The sequence below is a fragment of the Xenopus laevis genome, chromosome 6S (assembly GCF_017654675.1).
Source record: "Xenopus laevis strain J_2021 chromosome 6S, Xenopus_laevis_v10.1, whole genome shotgun sequence".
Lineage (NCBI taxonomy): Eukaryota > Metazoa > Chordata > Amphibia > Anura > Pipidae > Xenopus > Xenopus laevis.
Window position 1 is genome coordinate 36,903,970 of NC_054382.1, and position 15,726 is coordinate 36,919,695.

The 15,726-nt window shown below is 41.0% G+C and overlaps 1 protein-coding gene across 3 annotated transcripts in view; it reads left to right on the forward strand.

The window, feature by feature from the left end:
• The first annotated feature begins 3,594 nt into the window (after positions 1-3,594).
• LOC108719946 (inactive phospholipase C-like protein 2) overlaps positions 3,595-15,726 on the forward strand; it is a 130,511-nt gene continuing 118,379 nt past the window's right edge. Inside the window, exons 1-2 of one of the 3 annotated variants that reach the window (XM_018269261.2) lie at positions 3,595-3,735; positions 6,901-7,389. In XM_018269261.2, the coding sequence (XP_018124750.1) occupies positions 7,096-7,389 (294 nt within the window). In that variant the 5' untranslated portion in view covers positions 3,595-3,735; positions 6,901-7,095. The remainder of the gene's footprint in view (positions 3,736-6,900; positions 7,390-15,726) is intronic. The other 2 variants (XM_018269262.2, XM_041567520.1) reach the window with 2 other exon arrangements.

Here is a 15,726-nt window from a genome sequence, read left to right on the forward strand (position 1 = left end):
ATAACTTTTTGTCTATGTATTTTTTTCCAAAAAGATCATTAGCCTGGGAAAAGATTAAGCAATTGCCTTAACAGAAAAAATGCACTGGGTTGGAAAAGACTCTTTGTTACCTTTGCCAGGTGTCCCTTTGCAGACAAATGGGCAGACAAAAATTCAAGCTTGAGATTTTCCTCGAGTCACAAAAAATGCTGTGAAAAAATGTGAACACAAATATATTTGAGAATATTCTTCCAAATATTCTGACATAATGGCCATGGTCGCCTTTTTCCCAGAAGAAAAAGAGAGGATCACATTGTTAAATAAATTTTCAGTGAAAGTCAAAGGAGGGCTGCATTGCTAGTGCTAGCTCTTAAAGTTACAAGAGGCGGCTTTTTGCAACCCCTTGTAACTGGCTGCTCACTGCTGCCTCAGGCAAGGATCTCACTTCTCGCAACCTTGAAGATGAGCTTCTGCTTTAAGTTTGAAATAATACCAAGTGAATATATAGATCTGAATGCGTTGTATACCATAACTCTGTAACAGATACAGAGACCTTTGACATGACCGGATATAAAAAGGAGAACTCAGTGACTGGTTTGACAGATTGTGTCTGCCATATTAGATTTGTCTTAGATTTTGAGTTTTAGTGTTGACCAGTTGCTGCTGGGGCTGGTGTACCTGCCTCACATACCCATAGACTGACTCCCAAGCTCATTATATACTGTATGTATATCGGCTCTTCAGCTACACACATTACAGTGCACTGGAGACATACTTTTCGAATCACAGAAAGGCAAACCATATACCCTTTACATATACCCTATGTTTGGTATCTAAAGCTGGCATGTAGTAATTTACAGTAGCAGAGGCCCAGGGGGTTTACTGTATGTTGGTGGCCCAATTTGGCACTGTAAGGGGCTGCCAAATAACAAATCACTGTATACACTAATATATTAACAGATGCTGATTCAATGCTCCCATGGTCAGACTGCAAATTAGATTGGCCAGTTTACTGCACCAAAGAGCCTCCTCCTTTTTTTCTAATATCTCTTACCTACCTGTATTTGCTCACTTGTACCAGGAGATTCAGACAGGACAATGGTACACTCAGAGCAAAGATCCCATTGGTTTGCCCAATTTAATAATTTGTAAAATGCGGGGGGGGGGGCTTCATCAATGTAGTATTGGCTTGACATAAATACTAAACTGGCCTGACTCTGGAATAACAGAATAGGTCTGTCAATTTTAATTACCAGTTTTACTCAAATAAAAGGGGTAGTTCATCTTTAAAGGAACTTGTATGATGTAGACAGTGATATTCTTGAGATAATATGCAATTGGTAATGCCCCTGAGGAAGTATCAGGAGATATGAAACGCGTTGGGCTTGAACTAACTAAATAAAATTTATTTGAAACTGATCTTTAAACCATTGCTGAAAAGTTTTTCCTTAAACAAACTGGACCGGCGTGTTAGCAAGACAGAGAAATCCGAGATCGGCACGAACGCCAGCACACGAGGCGAGCCGTAATCACCAGGTCTAGCAGCTACTCCAAGTGGACGATACCGTTCCCTGTCCGCTGACAAGGGAGCGCACCCTGAGGAATACACGCTAGACTATAAGCTTTCGTTTCACTACGATCTGGTAAGCGAAAAAATATACCACAGGGCGATACTTGCGGTTCCGACGATATAACACCATTTGAAGCCTCTGTATTGCAGGACTACATCGAAGATGATATACACGCATTTTTACTTCAAATATGTGAGTAGTTCCATAGAAAGTCTGTAAAGGTTTCTCTTTTGGGCGTACTACTCTATATATTGTCTCCCCACACAGGTCCCTGGAAATATTTTATCTGCAATTACTAGCGCACCCTACCCCATAATTTTCAAATATGCAATTGGTCTTCATTTTTCATGCCTTTTAATTATTTGGTTTTTATGTTCAGCAGATCCCACGTTTGGAATTTCAGCAGCTATCTGGTTGCTATGGTCCAAGTTACCCAAGCAACCAGGCATTTATTGGAATGACATATTGAGTAAATTATATCCGTATAAACAGTGCTTAGGGATGTAATCTGTTAAAATCAGTGCTTAGTGGTGTAATCTGTCACTGAAACTTGCATATACCTGTAATAATAGAAAAAGTAAGCCCTATTGTAAAATATTAGGATTTTAAAAGTCACCTTGGAGTTCCATGACCTGTAGAAAAGCACTGGGCCTTCTACCTCCTTCCTTTATATGTCTTTGCAAAGCATCAGACACAATATCTCTATATTTTACAATAGGGCGTATGTTATTGCCTACATATTTCTGTCCTGGCTGCCACATTGCTGCTATATTGCTGCATGCGTGGGCAAGTGCAATTTGTATTCATAGTGTATAACTAAGCAATTCATACCAGCAGGGGGAATTCTTCTGGCAATGCAATAAGTCTTAATGTACCCTATTACACATTAAAAAATACTTCGAAATTCGACCATCGAACTAAAATACTTCAAATTCGAATTCAAACTTTTTTTCATCGAATTTGGCTATTCTGCGGTCGAAATAAAATCGAACGATCGAATGATTAAATCCTTCAAATCAAACGATTTGAACTATTTTAACGTACGATCTTCAAAAACTTAGAAAAATGCTGTAGAAGGTCCCCATAGGCTAACATAGCACTTCGGCAGGTTTAATTTGGCAAAGTATTGAAGTCCAAGTTTTTTAAAGAGACAGAACTTCGATTATCGAATGTTTGAATAATCTAAGTATTTTTACTTCGGATCGAATTCGAAGTCGATGGTCGAAGTATCCAAAAGAATTTCGGATTTTTTTACTTAGAAAATCCCCTTGAATTTACTTCAACCCTTGATAAATCTGCCCCTAGATGTGTAGGACATTAAGAAGTGTGCAAGGCACCTAACTAGCCTGTAGACTCAGTCTTTAGCTGTTCCTGAACTACACTTCCCAGAATCCTTTAAACAGCAGTAGAGATTGGGTACCAGTCTACAGAGACATAGCTACACCTCATAGGCCCTATTGCAAAACTCGGTGCCCCCCTTTTGTTACCCCTGAGCACCCACTGATTTCCATGCCTTATCACACGCCTCAAGCCACCTATATCCTTCCTCCATTGGGAATTGGACCCAAAATGCTGAAATCGAATTATCTGTGCCTCAAATTTGGGCGCAGGGGCTGCATTTCTTATCGCTAAGCCTTGGGGGCTGATGGGTAAATTCTAGCGGATGCAAGCGCTGCAGACTGGACATGGCTGTAAGAGGGGATTACATTGTGTGTGCGTGTGTGTGTGTGTGAGACACAAAGGCAGCACTGAGACGTTCAAGTACAGAACAGTACGATAGCCAAGGGCTTCCTCGCTAAAAGGGAGCAATGTGAAGGCACTGGGGGTTTCTGTGGGCGGCCTGGTGCTGTGGAAGTTTGACGAGCGCATTCACACAGGGGCTATAGCCTATGACAGTCATATAACTACGCCGGGCCGGCTTCCAGGAAGGCGCGCTCTTAAAACACTACCCCGATCCCTCTGAAGACGCAGGTGGGCGTGGCTTATCGCTGACAGGTGGGCGTGGGCAACACCGCTCACTGGAAGGAGGAGACACCAATGAATGGCGGGTGCTTGTTTGACTGGCAGCGGGAGGCCCGCCCCCCACGGGTGTTGTGGTTTCCCCCCCTGCCTGACAGTGCGGCGCTTGCTTAGGGTGCCGGGTGGTAGCGGTAGCTGTTCGGGCCGGTAGTACGGCAACAACGAGGTAAGTGAGTTCCTCAGGGTGGGACGCATCTCTGCAGCTTGTACATAAAGGGCTGGTGTCTGTGTACATGGTCACAACACTGATTTGTTCATAGATCACATGGTTCTTCAGCGGCTCTTGAACTACAGAATACACTGGCAGGGGTGCCGCGGGCTGTAGTGCAGGAAGGTGTCACATTGGCGCATGCAGTGCACATGTAGAGAGAGCTTTGCGCCGCTGCTCATTCCTGTTTCCTCCATTATTAGTAAGCAGCTGCCTGGGTGTTTGTGCTGGAGCCCATACTCCGTGATAGCGACTGAGCCCTGTGAGCTGCAGCCTCTCTCTCTCTCTCCCTCTCTCAGTGTCAGGGTGACTGGGGCCCTTCACTCACATGCATGGGAGAGACTTGTCCTGTGTGTAAGAGGAGAAAGTGACAGCCCAGCCTGCAGTGCGAGCAGCATATGGTTCCTTGCTGTCATTAGACTAGACTGCACACAAAGCCACCACTCTCACAAAGCACAGCTTACCAACCTACAACTCAACTACAGCTCTCACATGCAAACAAAGTGCTTTCAGAGGATGCTGGGAAATGGGGCTCAGCCGCAGAAACATGTTGGACACATCATAGACTTTACCAATCAAGTGACAGATTGCAGAGGGGAGGTGCCTGAATAGGAGCACCCTTGTCAAGTGACGGGATCCTTTGTGTTGGATGTGCACTGATCTTTAAGCTGTGACTCTCCTGCTGTTGTTATACTGTAACTTTATCATTCCATGTTTCTGTGCAATAGTCCTGAGGCTTCTCCGGCTGCTGTTCTGGGCGGTTTTAGACACGTCTCACCTCAGGTGGCAGCACCTATTCTTCTTATCCTTTCCAGCTTGTCATGACTGCCCATATGTCAACAGAAGAAAAAGTGGGAGTGACGCTGTCATACAGCAAATGAGGCCTGTAGGTATATATATATATAATACACAAAAGCTATGAATATCTTGTAAATTATATCCTTATAAACGGTGAGTTCTGATGTCATCAGTTATAAACGGTGAGTTCTGATGTCATTTCTGTCACGACTCACTGAAATTTGTGTATTATAATAAATAAAGTACCCCCAGTTGTAAAATATGAGGATATTATAAGTTACCTCGGAGTTCCATGACCTGTATAAAAACACTCGGCCTTCGGCCTCGTGCTTTTATATGGTCATGAAACTCCTCGGTAACTTATAATATCCTTATATTTTACAAGAGGGGGTACTTTATTCACTATATATATTAGGGTTGCACCAAATCCAGGATTCGGTTTGGGATTCGGCCTTTTTCAGCAGGATTCAGATTCGGCCGAATACTTCTGCCCGGCCGAACCGAATCCGTATCCTAATTTGCATATGCAAATTAGGGGCAGGGAGGGAAATCACGTGACTTTTTGTCACAAAACGAGGAAGTAATAAAGGTTTTCCTCTTCCCACCCCTATATGCATATGCAAATTAGGACGGTTCGGTATTCGGCTGAATCTTTCACGAAGGATTCGGGGGTTTGGCCGAATCCAAAATAGTGGATTCGGTGCATCCCTAGTCCATACACTGACTTAGTTCATCTAGTAGCAATACTTTTGTGCTAGGACAGGACTAACCTCAGTGATTTAAAGCTGTTTTATAATATCCATCAGTCCCTTTGAACTGAAACTCCACTGTAATTAGCAAATAGGAACTTCTGAGAGCTGTAGTTCAACAGCCAACAAGTTAGCCAACTTTGTTACAACCCGCCAGATCATGTCAGCTGCAGAATGGTGACTTGGGCTTCTTTTTGTTCTAGATGTACTTCAGCAGCTGCAGTATTTACGTCTCCTGTCACTGTTAGAGGCACAGCCAACAAAGCTTGTCTGCTTCCTGGCTGCTACTTCCTCCTTCTGAGATCTTAGCTTGCGTGTGTGTTGTCACTGTGTTGTGTGTCTGCGTGTGTGTGACAGCTGGAGGCAAACACAAGGGAATGGATAAGAGGAGGCATGCTGCAAAACAGCTGGGCATATCTCACTGGGCTACACTGGCTGTGTGTTTGGAAAGCATGGAGTCCAAATGCAGATTGTACTGTTCTAGTATTTATGCTCTGTGGGTACAAGAATGAATCTACAATTCCTATATTTAGGTTTAAGGGCAGAAGGTATTGCTGGGACAGTGATGTTGCTATGGCATATTAGCACGTTGGTTTGGAAGTTGCACCCATTACTCTTATCTAAACACTCGGACCATGTCTACCTTGTCCTCTCTGATGCAATTTTATACATAAGATCTCCCTAGGTGCACACTTTACACTGCACTACAGATACACTTTCCTGGGGAATAAGTCCATAAATTCTCTAGATGTGTCCTTCTTCCTTGCCTTGGTTACATATCCATGTATAGAAATAAAAAGGCAGAAATACAGGGGAAAATACAATGAACTTTGCAGGCAGAAATACAGGAGTAAATTGCTTGTGTACTATATGTTTAGCACATTCTATGACAATAGATTTTCTTCCTTTAAAGGGATACTGTCATTGGAAAACATTTTTTTCCAAAACACATCGGTTAATAGTGCTGCTCCAGAATTCTGCAATGAAATCCGTTTCTCAAAAGAACAAACAGATTTTCTTATATTTAATTTTGAAATCTGACATGGGGCTAGACATATTGTCAGTTTCCCAGCTGCCCCAGTCATGTGACTTGTGCTCTGATAAACTTCAGTCACTCTGTACTGTTGTACTGCAAGTTGGAGTGATATCACCCCTCCCCCATCCCTAACACAAGACAACAGCTGCCTGATGGATCTATGAACAGACTCAATAGTAAAATCCAGGTCCCACTGCAACACATTCAGTTACATTGAGTAGGAAAAACAACAGCCTGCCAGAAAGCAGTTCCATCCTAAATTGCTGGTTCTTTCTGAAAGCACATTATCAGGCAAAATGACCTGAGATGGCTGCCTACACACCAATATTACAACTAAAAAAATACACTTGCTGGTTCAGGAATACAATTTTATATGGTATAGGGAATTATTTGCAGTGCAAACATTATAATTTAAAAATAAAAGCTACATCAAAAAAATCATGACAGAATCCCTTTAACATTAATATGAAAGGTAAAGGAAAGAGCACCTTGACGTTAATGGAACTCAAGTGATTGATTATGTTCTCTCATCTGTTACAGGCTTTCACTGTTGAGAAATTATTTGGGTTTTAAATTATTTCTGGTTTAAGGTGGATCCGTACAGTTCTTGCTGCCGCCTGTCCCTTCCAGAAGAATAGTCCTTACTGCCAGAGATCTCCTTGGGTTGAGGACAGCACAGAGGAGAGAAAAAGGAGTATAATTATTTGCCTCAAAGGCTCTGCTGCTGAAATCTTCATGGCAGAGCCAGGAGGTGGAGGAGAAGAAAGATCTGGTGAAAATGGTGGAAATGTGCCCTCTCCCACGGGTTCTGCCCATGGCAAAGTGCCAGGCAAAGGAAGTGATGTTGATCGAGGAAATGGGGAGAGCAATGGAAAGTGCAGTAGTGACTGTACCATTAACAGTGGTGTGTCCAATGGAGACTGTGTCATTGTGGAAGCCAAAGAAGAGAGTGGGTCTGCTCTGCCTGAGAGCCCTGGATTAGATAAGGCAAACAAGCCAGGTCTCCCCCGCAGGAGCAGTATTATCAAGGTAAGGGGATATGCTCCCATGGCTACTTATTCTTATCATTGGGAGTCATTCATATTGTTATTTCGCTGGCTATCTGTTAAGGTTTAAATCTTTTTCATACAGAGATGCTGAGCAATGTAGTGTGGCAGAGGGTATGCAATATGGCAGAGTGTGTCAACCTCAAATCCTCCAGCTGTTACTGCACAGCAACCCCAACATCACATCAACAGCAGAAGACTGGGCGTTGTAATTTAGCAACAGATAAAGGGCAGAACACAGCGTGTTCAGGACTGATTTGTCGCAAGGCGATGACATGCATGAGACGTGTCGGACGTCCAGCATATAATCGCAGGCACAAACTATATGTATCTGACTGTCTGATGAAGACTTAGTGCGGCGTTCACATCCGACGGATACATTTAGTTTGTACCAGCCCAAAGGGAACATAGACTTTCCTGACAAAAATCTTGCAAACATTTTATCTGCATATACCCTGCATTTTTTTTACAAAAGTATCTCATAACCAGACATTATTACATTTTAATAACCTTCTGAGCAGGGGTGTAAGTAGGGTTGCCAGCTCACCCCTTTAAAACCAAACACATATGAAACACACAGCCTGCATGGATAATTAGCAATTCATTTAGATGCATGATGCATGGCTGCACATAAATCAGTTCAGTCTGTAGCATGCATTTAAATGAATTGCTAATTAGCCATGCAGGCTGTGTGTTTTATTTGTGTTCGGTTTTAAATGGGTGAGGTGGCAACCCTAGGCATATAGAGGAAGCAGATCCTGCGGCTGGAGGGGGGCCCAGGGAAGTATAGGCGCCCAGGAAGTATAGTGGCCCCAGGGATCCATAATTCATATACAATTTCAATTAATATTAGTAAAACAAGGAACCTCTAAAATTTTTGGGGCCTGAAAAATAATTTGCTGTGGGGGTAATATCTAGTTACACCACTGCTTCTGAGAGTACTTACCTATGTTTGGAGGATGTTTAAAAGCAGGGCTAGGCATAATGTGACTACATCTCTTGCAGAACTACACAAAACACTTCCTTCCCTTGCCAGTTGGGAGGATAAAGTATACAGCTGCTTCAGAGCTGAAATTGCCCAATGTAGGTTATCTACTGTGCACAACGTAAAGACAGATGTTTTTCCTACTGTGCATGCAGGTGCATTTTCCACTCACTGAGCATGGATTTGTGTCAGGTGAAGGTATCCAGGTTCATGCTTTGGCAAACTTGGTTTTACCATAATGATTAAAATTGCTTTAGGGGTTATAGCATGCCGGATCATGCTGCAAACTGAAAGAAGGGTGCCTACATCCTTTATATTTTTCCTTTAGTTTAATTAGGAAAAAAGTACAATTACAGGCAGTATTTATATACACACTGGTAAAACCCCTAATTAACACTTTAACTGTAAATTAGATGCTTAAAAAAAAAACATTATTTCACAACTCTTATGACTGTGATTCAACTGCTAGTGAGCAACAATAGGAATGTCTGATCTGATTAAATACAATGTGTGTATTCAGGTATAAGCAGGATGCATGTTTTCACTAATTATGTATACTGTTCCTGAGCAGCAATACACATGTTGGCCAATACCTCCCCCCCCCCCCTTCTGCTGCTTGTGAGAGTTGCTCAGTGTGAATGTACTGTTTGTCATTAGTGCATAGGATGGGTGTGAACCTTCACTGTGCACCGGATCTTGCCAGAGGAACTGAGTATGTGGAGCATGTTGTTACCCCAGCGTGTGCACTGCTGTAACCTTCATCTTGTAAAAAGAAGTTGTTATAAGGCTCATGGGAACTCTTGAAATTAACAGCATTTGGCTTATCTTAAAGTTTTCTTTGGTGATTAAATAAACCTACTTTCCCCTTTAACTTTCCATAGTAGGTCACTGAATTAAAAAGGAATCCACATGAGGCCATCTGAAAGGAAAACCTGTATTTTGTCACTGCATTTTGTGTATTATCTGCTCAGACAGTTTTTTTAAAACAATGTCACCTCTTGTTTCACAAGATTAGAATCTGGACAAGGATGGATGTACAGCAGAGACCTAGACTAGTGAAGGTTATAAAAGAGCCAGCCATAAACACAAACCACTCAAGATACAGCAGAATTTTTCAGGAATCTCAGCTGTGTTACAGCATTACCGCCCATAGCAAGACAATAGCTGTGCAATCTAGTGGCAATTCCATATGCGAACCCATGGATAAATACTTTACATTCCTGCCATCCATATAATTAAAAACACACCACCAAGAATACATTGTTATTCAGTTCCTACCCCTGCCTATCTATCTATCTATCTATCTATCTATCTATCTATCTATCTATCTATCTATCTATCTATCTATCTATCTATCTATCTATCTATCATTAATCACATTACATTTATACATTTATAACAAAGAGATCGCATTGGAATCTTTCAGTGTTATATAGTGAGTGGTATGCAGTAGGCTTTAGGGCCTATTTACAAATGACTAGTTGCCAGTGCTAGTGTAATAGTATTTTATTATTATTAAAATAAAACATGTTACTGAGGGGAATGGGTGGGGGAATTTATGTTTCAGTACATCTAGGCTGTACACATACACACTTCTTCTATTACAGTGGCATTTTTTGCCTGGCAGAATACAGTTTGTTGTCAGGAACAGCTGTCTTTGCTTCATGCATATCAGAGGCAACTCCTAGGGTGTGCGGTGTATTGTGGGCAAAAAAAACCCAAAATTATCACTTTGTGGCTGTTATGCATTTTACACCTTGTACCACATTGTTAAATGAACCCTTTGTTTTTATAGAAATGTTGTGCATTATGTTTTGGGCTTCTGTACCAGCCCAAGGTAACCACTGTCCTTTAACAGGGAAGATCTGTGCCTCCAAATATGCCCCATTATCTCCCCCATCGTCTTTTCTGCTGATTCACTGCACATGCCTGTGCTGCTGTCACTTACTGAGCTTAGGGACAAAGCAAAATATGAAGTACACATAGAATAGAAATGTCACAGTATAAGGCTGATTAGTAATTAATACAGATAATTACTACATGGCAGCACAGAAACCAGTGCAACTAGCATCAGAATTTAATATTCAGCCTTGTAGCATCAGCTTATATTACAGGCCAACCACATTTTCTGCTTGATGTTTTGCCTCGACCCTAAAGCTTAGCTTCTCAACAGCTGCTCAGAGCCCACTGAGCATGTGAGTGTCGCAGACACTTTCCAAGATGATGACCCCCTGTGACAAGTTTGAAGCCCTGGATCATTGCTGCTGTTAAGGAGCTGAAACATAAGGCTGGTACAATAAGGTCATTATATAAAATATAGCATTTTTAGTCATATTCATTTTAGGGTTAAGTTCTCCTTTAAAGGAGAACTCAACCCCCTACTAATAAAAACACCTACCCAGTACCCTATATAGTGCCCCCTCCATGCACCCCCTGCATAGGTGGTAACACCTATAATTGCCCCATATCCCTTACTCAACTGTAGCTGCTGAGTAAGCACAGTACTCAACTGTAGGTGCTGAGTAAGCACAGTGGAGCTCATGGGCACCATCTTCCTAAAGAAATCCGAAGAGCCAGAAGTTGGTGCCCATGAGCTCTGCTGCACTTACTCTGCACCTATAGGTGGGTAAGGGATTAGGGGCACTTATAGGTGTTATCACCTATGCGGGGGGGAGCAGGGAGGGGGGACTATTTAGGGTACTGGGTAGGGGTTTTTATTTGTGGGGGGGTTGAGTTCTCCTTTAATGCAATTGTGGCCCTAGGGCCAAATGATTGGATTACAAATACAATAGGAACCATCAGAGGGAGGACTGCATTAACTAGCCAATGTGGTCCTCGACCTGGTGAGAAATTTTAAATCTTGATTGACATTTGACAGTTTTATGGCGCCGAACGCAGGTTCAGACGCAACAAGCTGCATTTTTCCTGCGTTCGGCGCCTACACGCGCCTGAGTGAGTAGGCGCCGAACGCAGGTTCAGACGCAACATGCTGCATTTTTCCTGCGTTCGGCGCCTACACGCGCCTGAGTGAGTACAGCCCCATTTCAAATAATGACTTGCGTCTATTCCTGCGCTCCCCTGCGGCTGAACGCCAAAAAACGGAACGCAGGGGAGCGCAGGTCGGAACGCTCATGTGTAAGAGCCCTTAGGTTTGACCATGCCCAGTACATGTATGCTTCCACCCATTGCCTAGATAATGAATTTAAAAGTCACTTCTTATAATCTTGGTCTCATCCTTTGTGAAGCTGGACAGTTAGTTTACACAGGAGAATGTTGCTCTTTTTTAAAGCATGTTCAAATGACTATTCATGCTCCATTTACTTGGGCACTTAGCTGCCTCAACCATCTCCAAATTAAAGTAATAACAAGGAGTTTCAAAAGCATTTAGAACACAAGATTAGTTTGGTATGAAAACAAGCAATCCATTTAAATACAAATATACACATTTAATTAAGATGACTCAGGTGAGTTGAGTTTCTCTTTTACTTTTCCTTCTGCTAGCTGTATTATTGTATAACCATACATAAATCAGTAGCAAAAAATCTGCAGAAAAAATGTCAAAGAAGCATAAATACATTGCTTACCAAAGCATAGCTCATTTTCTATTTTAGTTAAGTACCTAGAAAAGTGTGGTTATGATTTGAATATGATTTTTCATACAGTAGATAGCTATTGTATGTGAAAATTAGTGCTGAGATATACTATATATACTGAATTGACTTGCACACTATTTTTTTCTGTTTGCCATAAGGTATAGGTAAATTATCAAGTTATGCAACGCTTAAATATTCAAAACAGGTCTCTTATAATGATCTAACAAACAAGGGTTAGAGAATAAAAAATAGGAAGGCCTTGCTTGCAAGAGCTTACAATCTAAAGGAGTGAGTAACTATTGAAATGTAATGATGTTCATAAATGTTGATTATTCTTTATGGTATACAATGCTGAATACTATTCGTTCAGGTGCATCTGAATATGAGTGTTAGTAGTCTGAAGTTAATCCAAACTAAATTGCGCTATCTATGAACAGATTTGGCTCCCCATTTTGCTACTCTCCAAGTCCTACCTCTCAGAAGCCATGTTCCAATATCTTGCACTGATGAGATCTAACAAGATTGAAACAGGCTGTCTGCAAGTTTGGATATATGGCTCTGAACCATTAGGCTGTATCTGTGCTATAAACCAGCGGTTCGGGATGCATAGTTGGCCAAAGGGACACAATGGAGTGATTTGCATGTCTCTGCCCATGATGCCTTATGGGAGAATCAAAACTCTCATTTTTGGTATCTAGGCAGTGCTGTGTGTATGGCATGAGACAAGTAAATACCTTCTGATTCCAGAAGGTATCACTTTGCATATGAAGAAAAGCAAATTCCCTTAATCTCAATTTAAAGGATCACCAGTATATTTTTTGGGTTTTGATGCAGAGACCCAAAGCTTAAAGGGTTTTTTTACTTTCAAACAACTAGTTGTTTTCAGATAGATCACCAGAAATAACGACTTTTTCCAATGACTATTTTCTATGTGTGACCATTTTCCTAATATTGATGTGTAAAGTGTCATTTTTCACCTTCCGAAGCAGCTCTGGGGGGGGGGGGTCGCCGGCACTGAAAACTGTTCTAAATGGATACATTAGTTATTGATACATTTCTTATGTTTGTCCCTGCTAAGCAGAATCTCTGGGTTTCATTACAGGCAGCTGTTTGATACAATAGTTGCTAATACTCCAGAGATTCTGCTGAGAAATGTATCAACTAAATGTTGCAAAATTGTAACCGTTTAGAGTCTGCACCCGAATTACTGAGCTGACAGACTGAAACACCAGAGAAACACCAGAGAAACATTCAACTTTAAACTTAGATTTTGGTAAAACAGTAAAAAATAAATAATGGAAAGTAATTGGAAACAAGTCTTTATTTCTGGGGAACAATCAAAAAACAACTGATTTGAAAAAAAGTGTTTGGAAGGTGAACAACCCCTTTAAGCTAAGGGGAAACAATTTTATTAAAGTTAAAAGAGCTTGCATGTTGGAGTGTAAACCCTTTTTCTCTTCTTTTACTGAATTCCTTACCAGAATTCCTTTATACAAATGAGCAGATGTTACCCCCTTGTTCAACATTAGTGCAAAAATAGGGTTTGTCCCAAACATACATTTGCCTTTTCCAATGACTAATCATAGAGTAGCTCCAATCTCCATTGTTTGCCCTGTTTTGCTTAAGAAATAACAAAAATAAAAAAAATAGATTTTTGTGTAATTTAAACTATACACAAAAAGTAAATTCAGCACAAGCCCTATTTACTGGTCCTTTAATGTAAGCAATGCATTACATGTATTATATTTTTTTATTTTAAAGTTCTTCTCCAGGTCTTCTGCTACATTTTTGGAGTCAGAAGTGCAGAATATGTTAACATCCATGGGGAGTCTGTTTAAAATGGCAGTTGCATTCACAAATAAATCATTAAACATTTTTGATTAATGTATATTGGAAAGTTGCTAAGAATCAGTGCAAAATCAGATCGACTTTAAATTCAACCCAGAATATATTAAGCAAGCTACTCCACATGTTTACTGCCTCAATTAAGCAGCTCAACTGCACTTGAAACAGTATTGCACAACTAAAGCAGTATATCAAGTGATAAGACAGATGGAGCAGACTTATTAGAGCATATGGAGGCCAAAGCACCTGGGAAAGGGGGGGGTGGGTATGGCTTTGGATAGCAAATGCTTCTGTTAAAGGGAAACTCCCGTTTCAAACCAAAATTTGATAAAGAGGCCCACATAACACAGAAACCCCTAATATACCCATCACAGTTACCTGTTTCTTAAAAAGTATAAATAAATGCCATTTTCTATGCTGAAATCCAGCTGTTTAACAGTTCTTCTCTTTCTGCATCATATCAAATCCTGGCAGGGAAGGAGGGACTATAACACCGATGTTACAAACTCTCCACAGCTTAAAGACAGCATGCAGGAACAACATAACCCACAATGCATTGCACTCTGATGTTCTGCTCCTTATTGAAATCACATGTGTGTAGGGAATTGTGAAGTTTGGAGGATAAAGGCCGAGGACAGCTGGCTGTTGATACAAAGTAGTCAGCCAGCTCAGCAAAGTAGTCAGAGAGATCAGCAGGAGAGCGGGGGCTAGACTTAGGAAGCTGTCAGAACCCATTAAAAATCATGAAAAGTCTGCATATTTTTCAAATGATGTATATTGCAAAGTTGCTTGAAATTATGTTTACTTTTCAAAAAGCTTAAGTTATGTTTTTGTTTAGTTCCCCTTAAAGCCTGCTTCATCTGTGGTATGCTCTTTTCAGTGTTTTCTGGTGGATTTTAAATACATATAAAGAATGTGGGGCAGTCATAATTTCATGCTTTTAAGTTCACCAATGATACAAATGTTTTTCACCTTACATTGTCCTATAAATTATTCAAGTAGCAAGAATTTTAATAGCATTTCTTTGTAGTATGTCTGGTACTCTCATTATTAGCTGCTGCCTCCTGAAGGGAGCAACTAAGTACAGAAATGTGGCTGCTGTTTTATTACATGTGTTTGGATCAGAAGGGTGATTTTCTCTGAGCATATTATTGCCTCTCCTCATCATCTCTGGTCTCTCTATAGCATAGATCCCCAACCAGTAGCTTGTGAGCAACATGTTGCTCTCTGACCCCTTGGATGTTGCTCCCAGTGGCCTCCAAGCAGGTGCTTATTTTTGAATTCCTGACTTAAAGGCAAGTTTTGGTTGGATAAAACCACATGTACTGCCAAAAAGACCCTCCTGTTGCCTTTAAGTCCACATATGATCCCCAGGAACTTTTTGCATGCTTATGTTTCTCTCCAACATTATTTTACACTTGAATGTGGCTCACAAGTAAATAAGGGACCCCTGCTCTATAGAAAGGTGAGTTGCTGCCAAAGGTGAGTTGCTGGTTAAAATGATCAGTGCTGAGCATTTAAAACATGTTTTTTGCCTTCAGAATCTCAAACAAGCTACTTCTAATGCTGAATCTAGTTACTATTACTCTCAAGCAAGTATGTATCATTACTGTTCAATTAATAAGCACATCCTATTTGCAACTCCGGTATTTATGTGCATCTGTGTTCCCATGTGAAAGTTAGTTGTAATATTAGATGAGCTCTCACTGGAGCCTTTGTTCAACTTTTCTCCTAGCTTGAGTAATGTCCGTTTGAGAAGTATGTTGTTTTACTGGGGAACACTTAAAGATAGATTATTACTGTGTGCAACTGATCCACTGGCACAGCAAACTTAAAATAATGAAAACAGCATCAGCTGAGGCTTGCAGTCTGGATTGTGGGGAGAGATGCCAAAAAA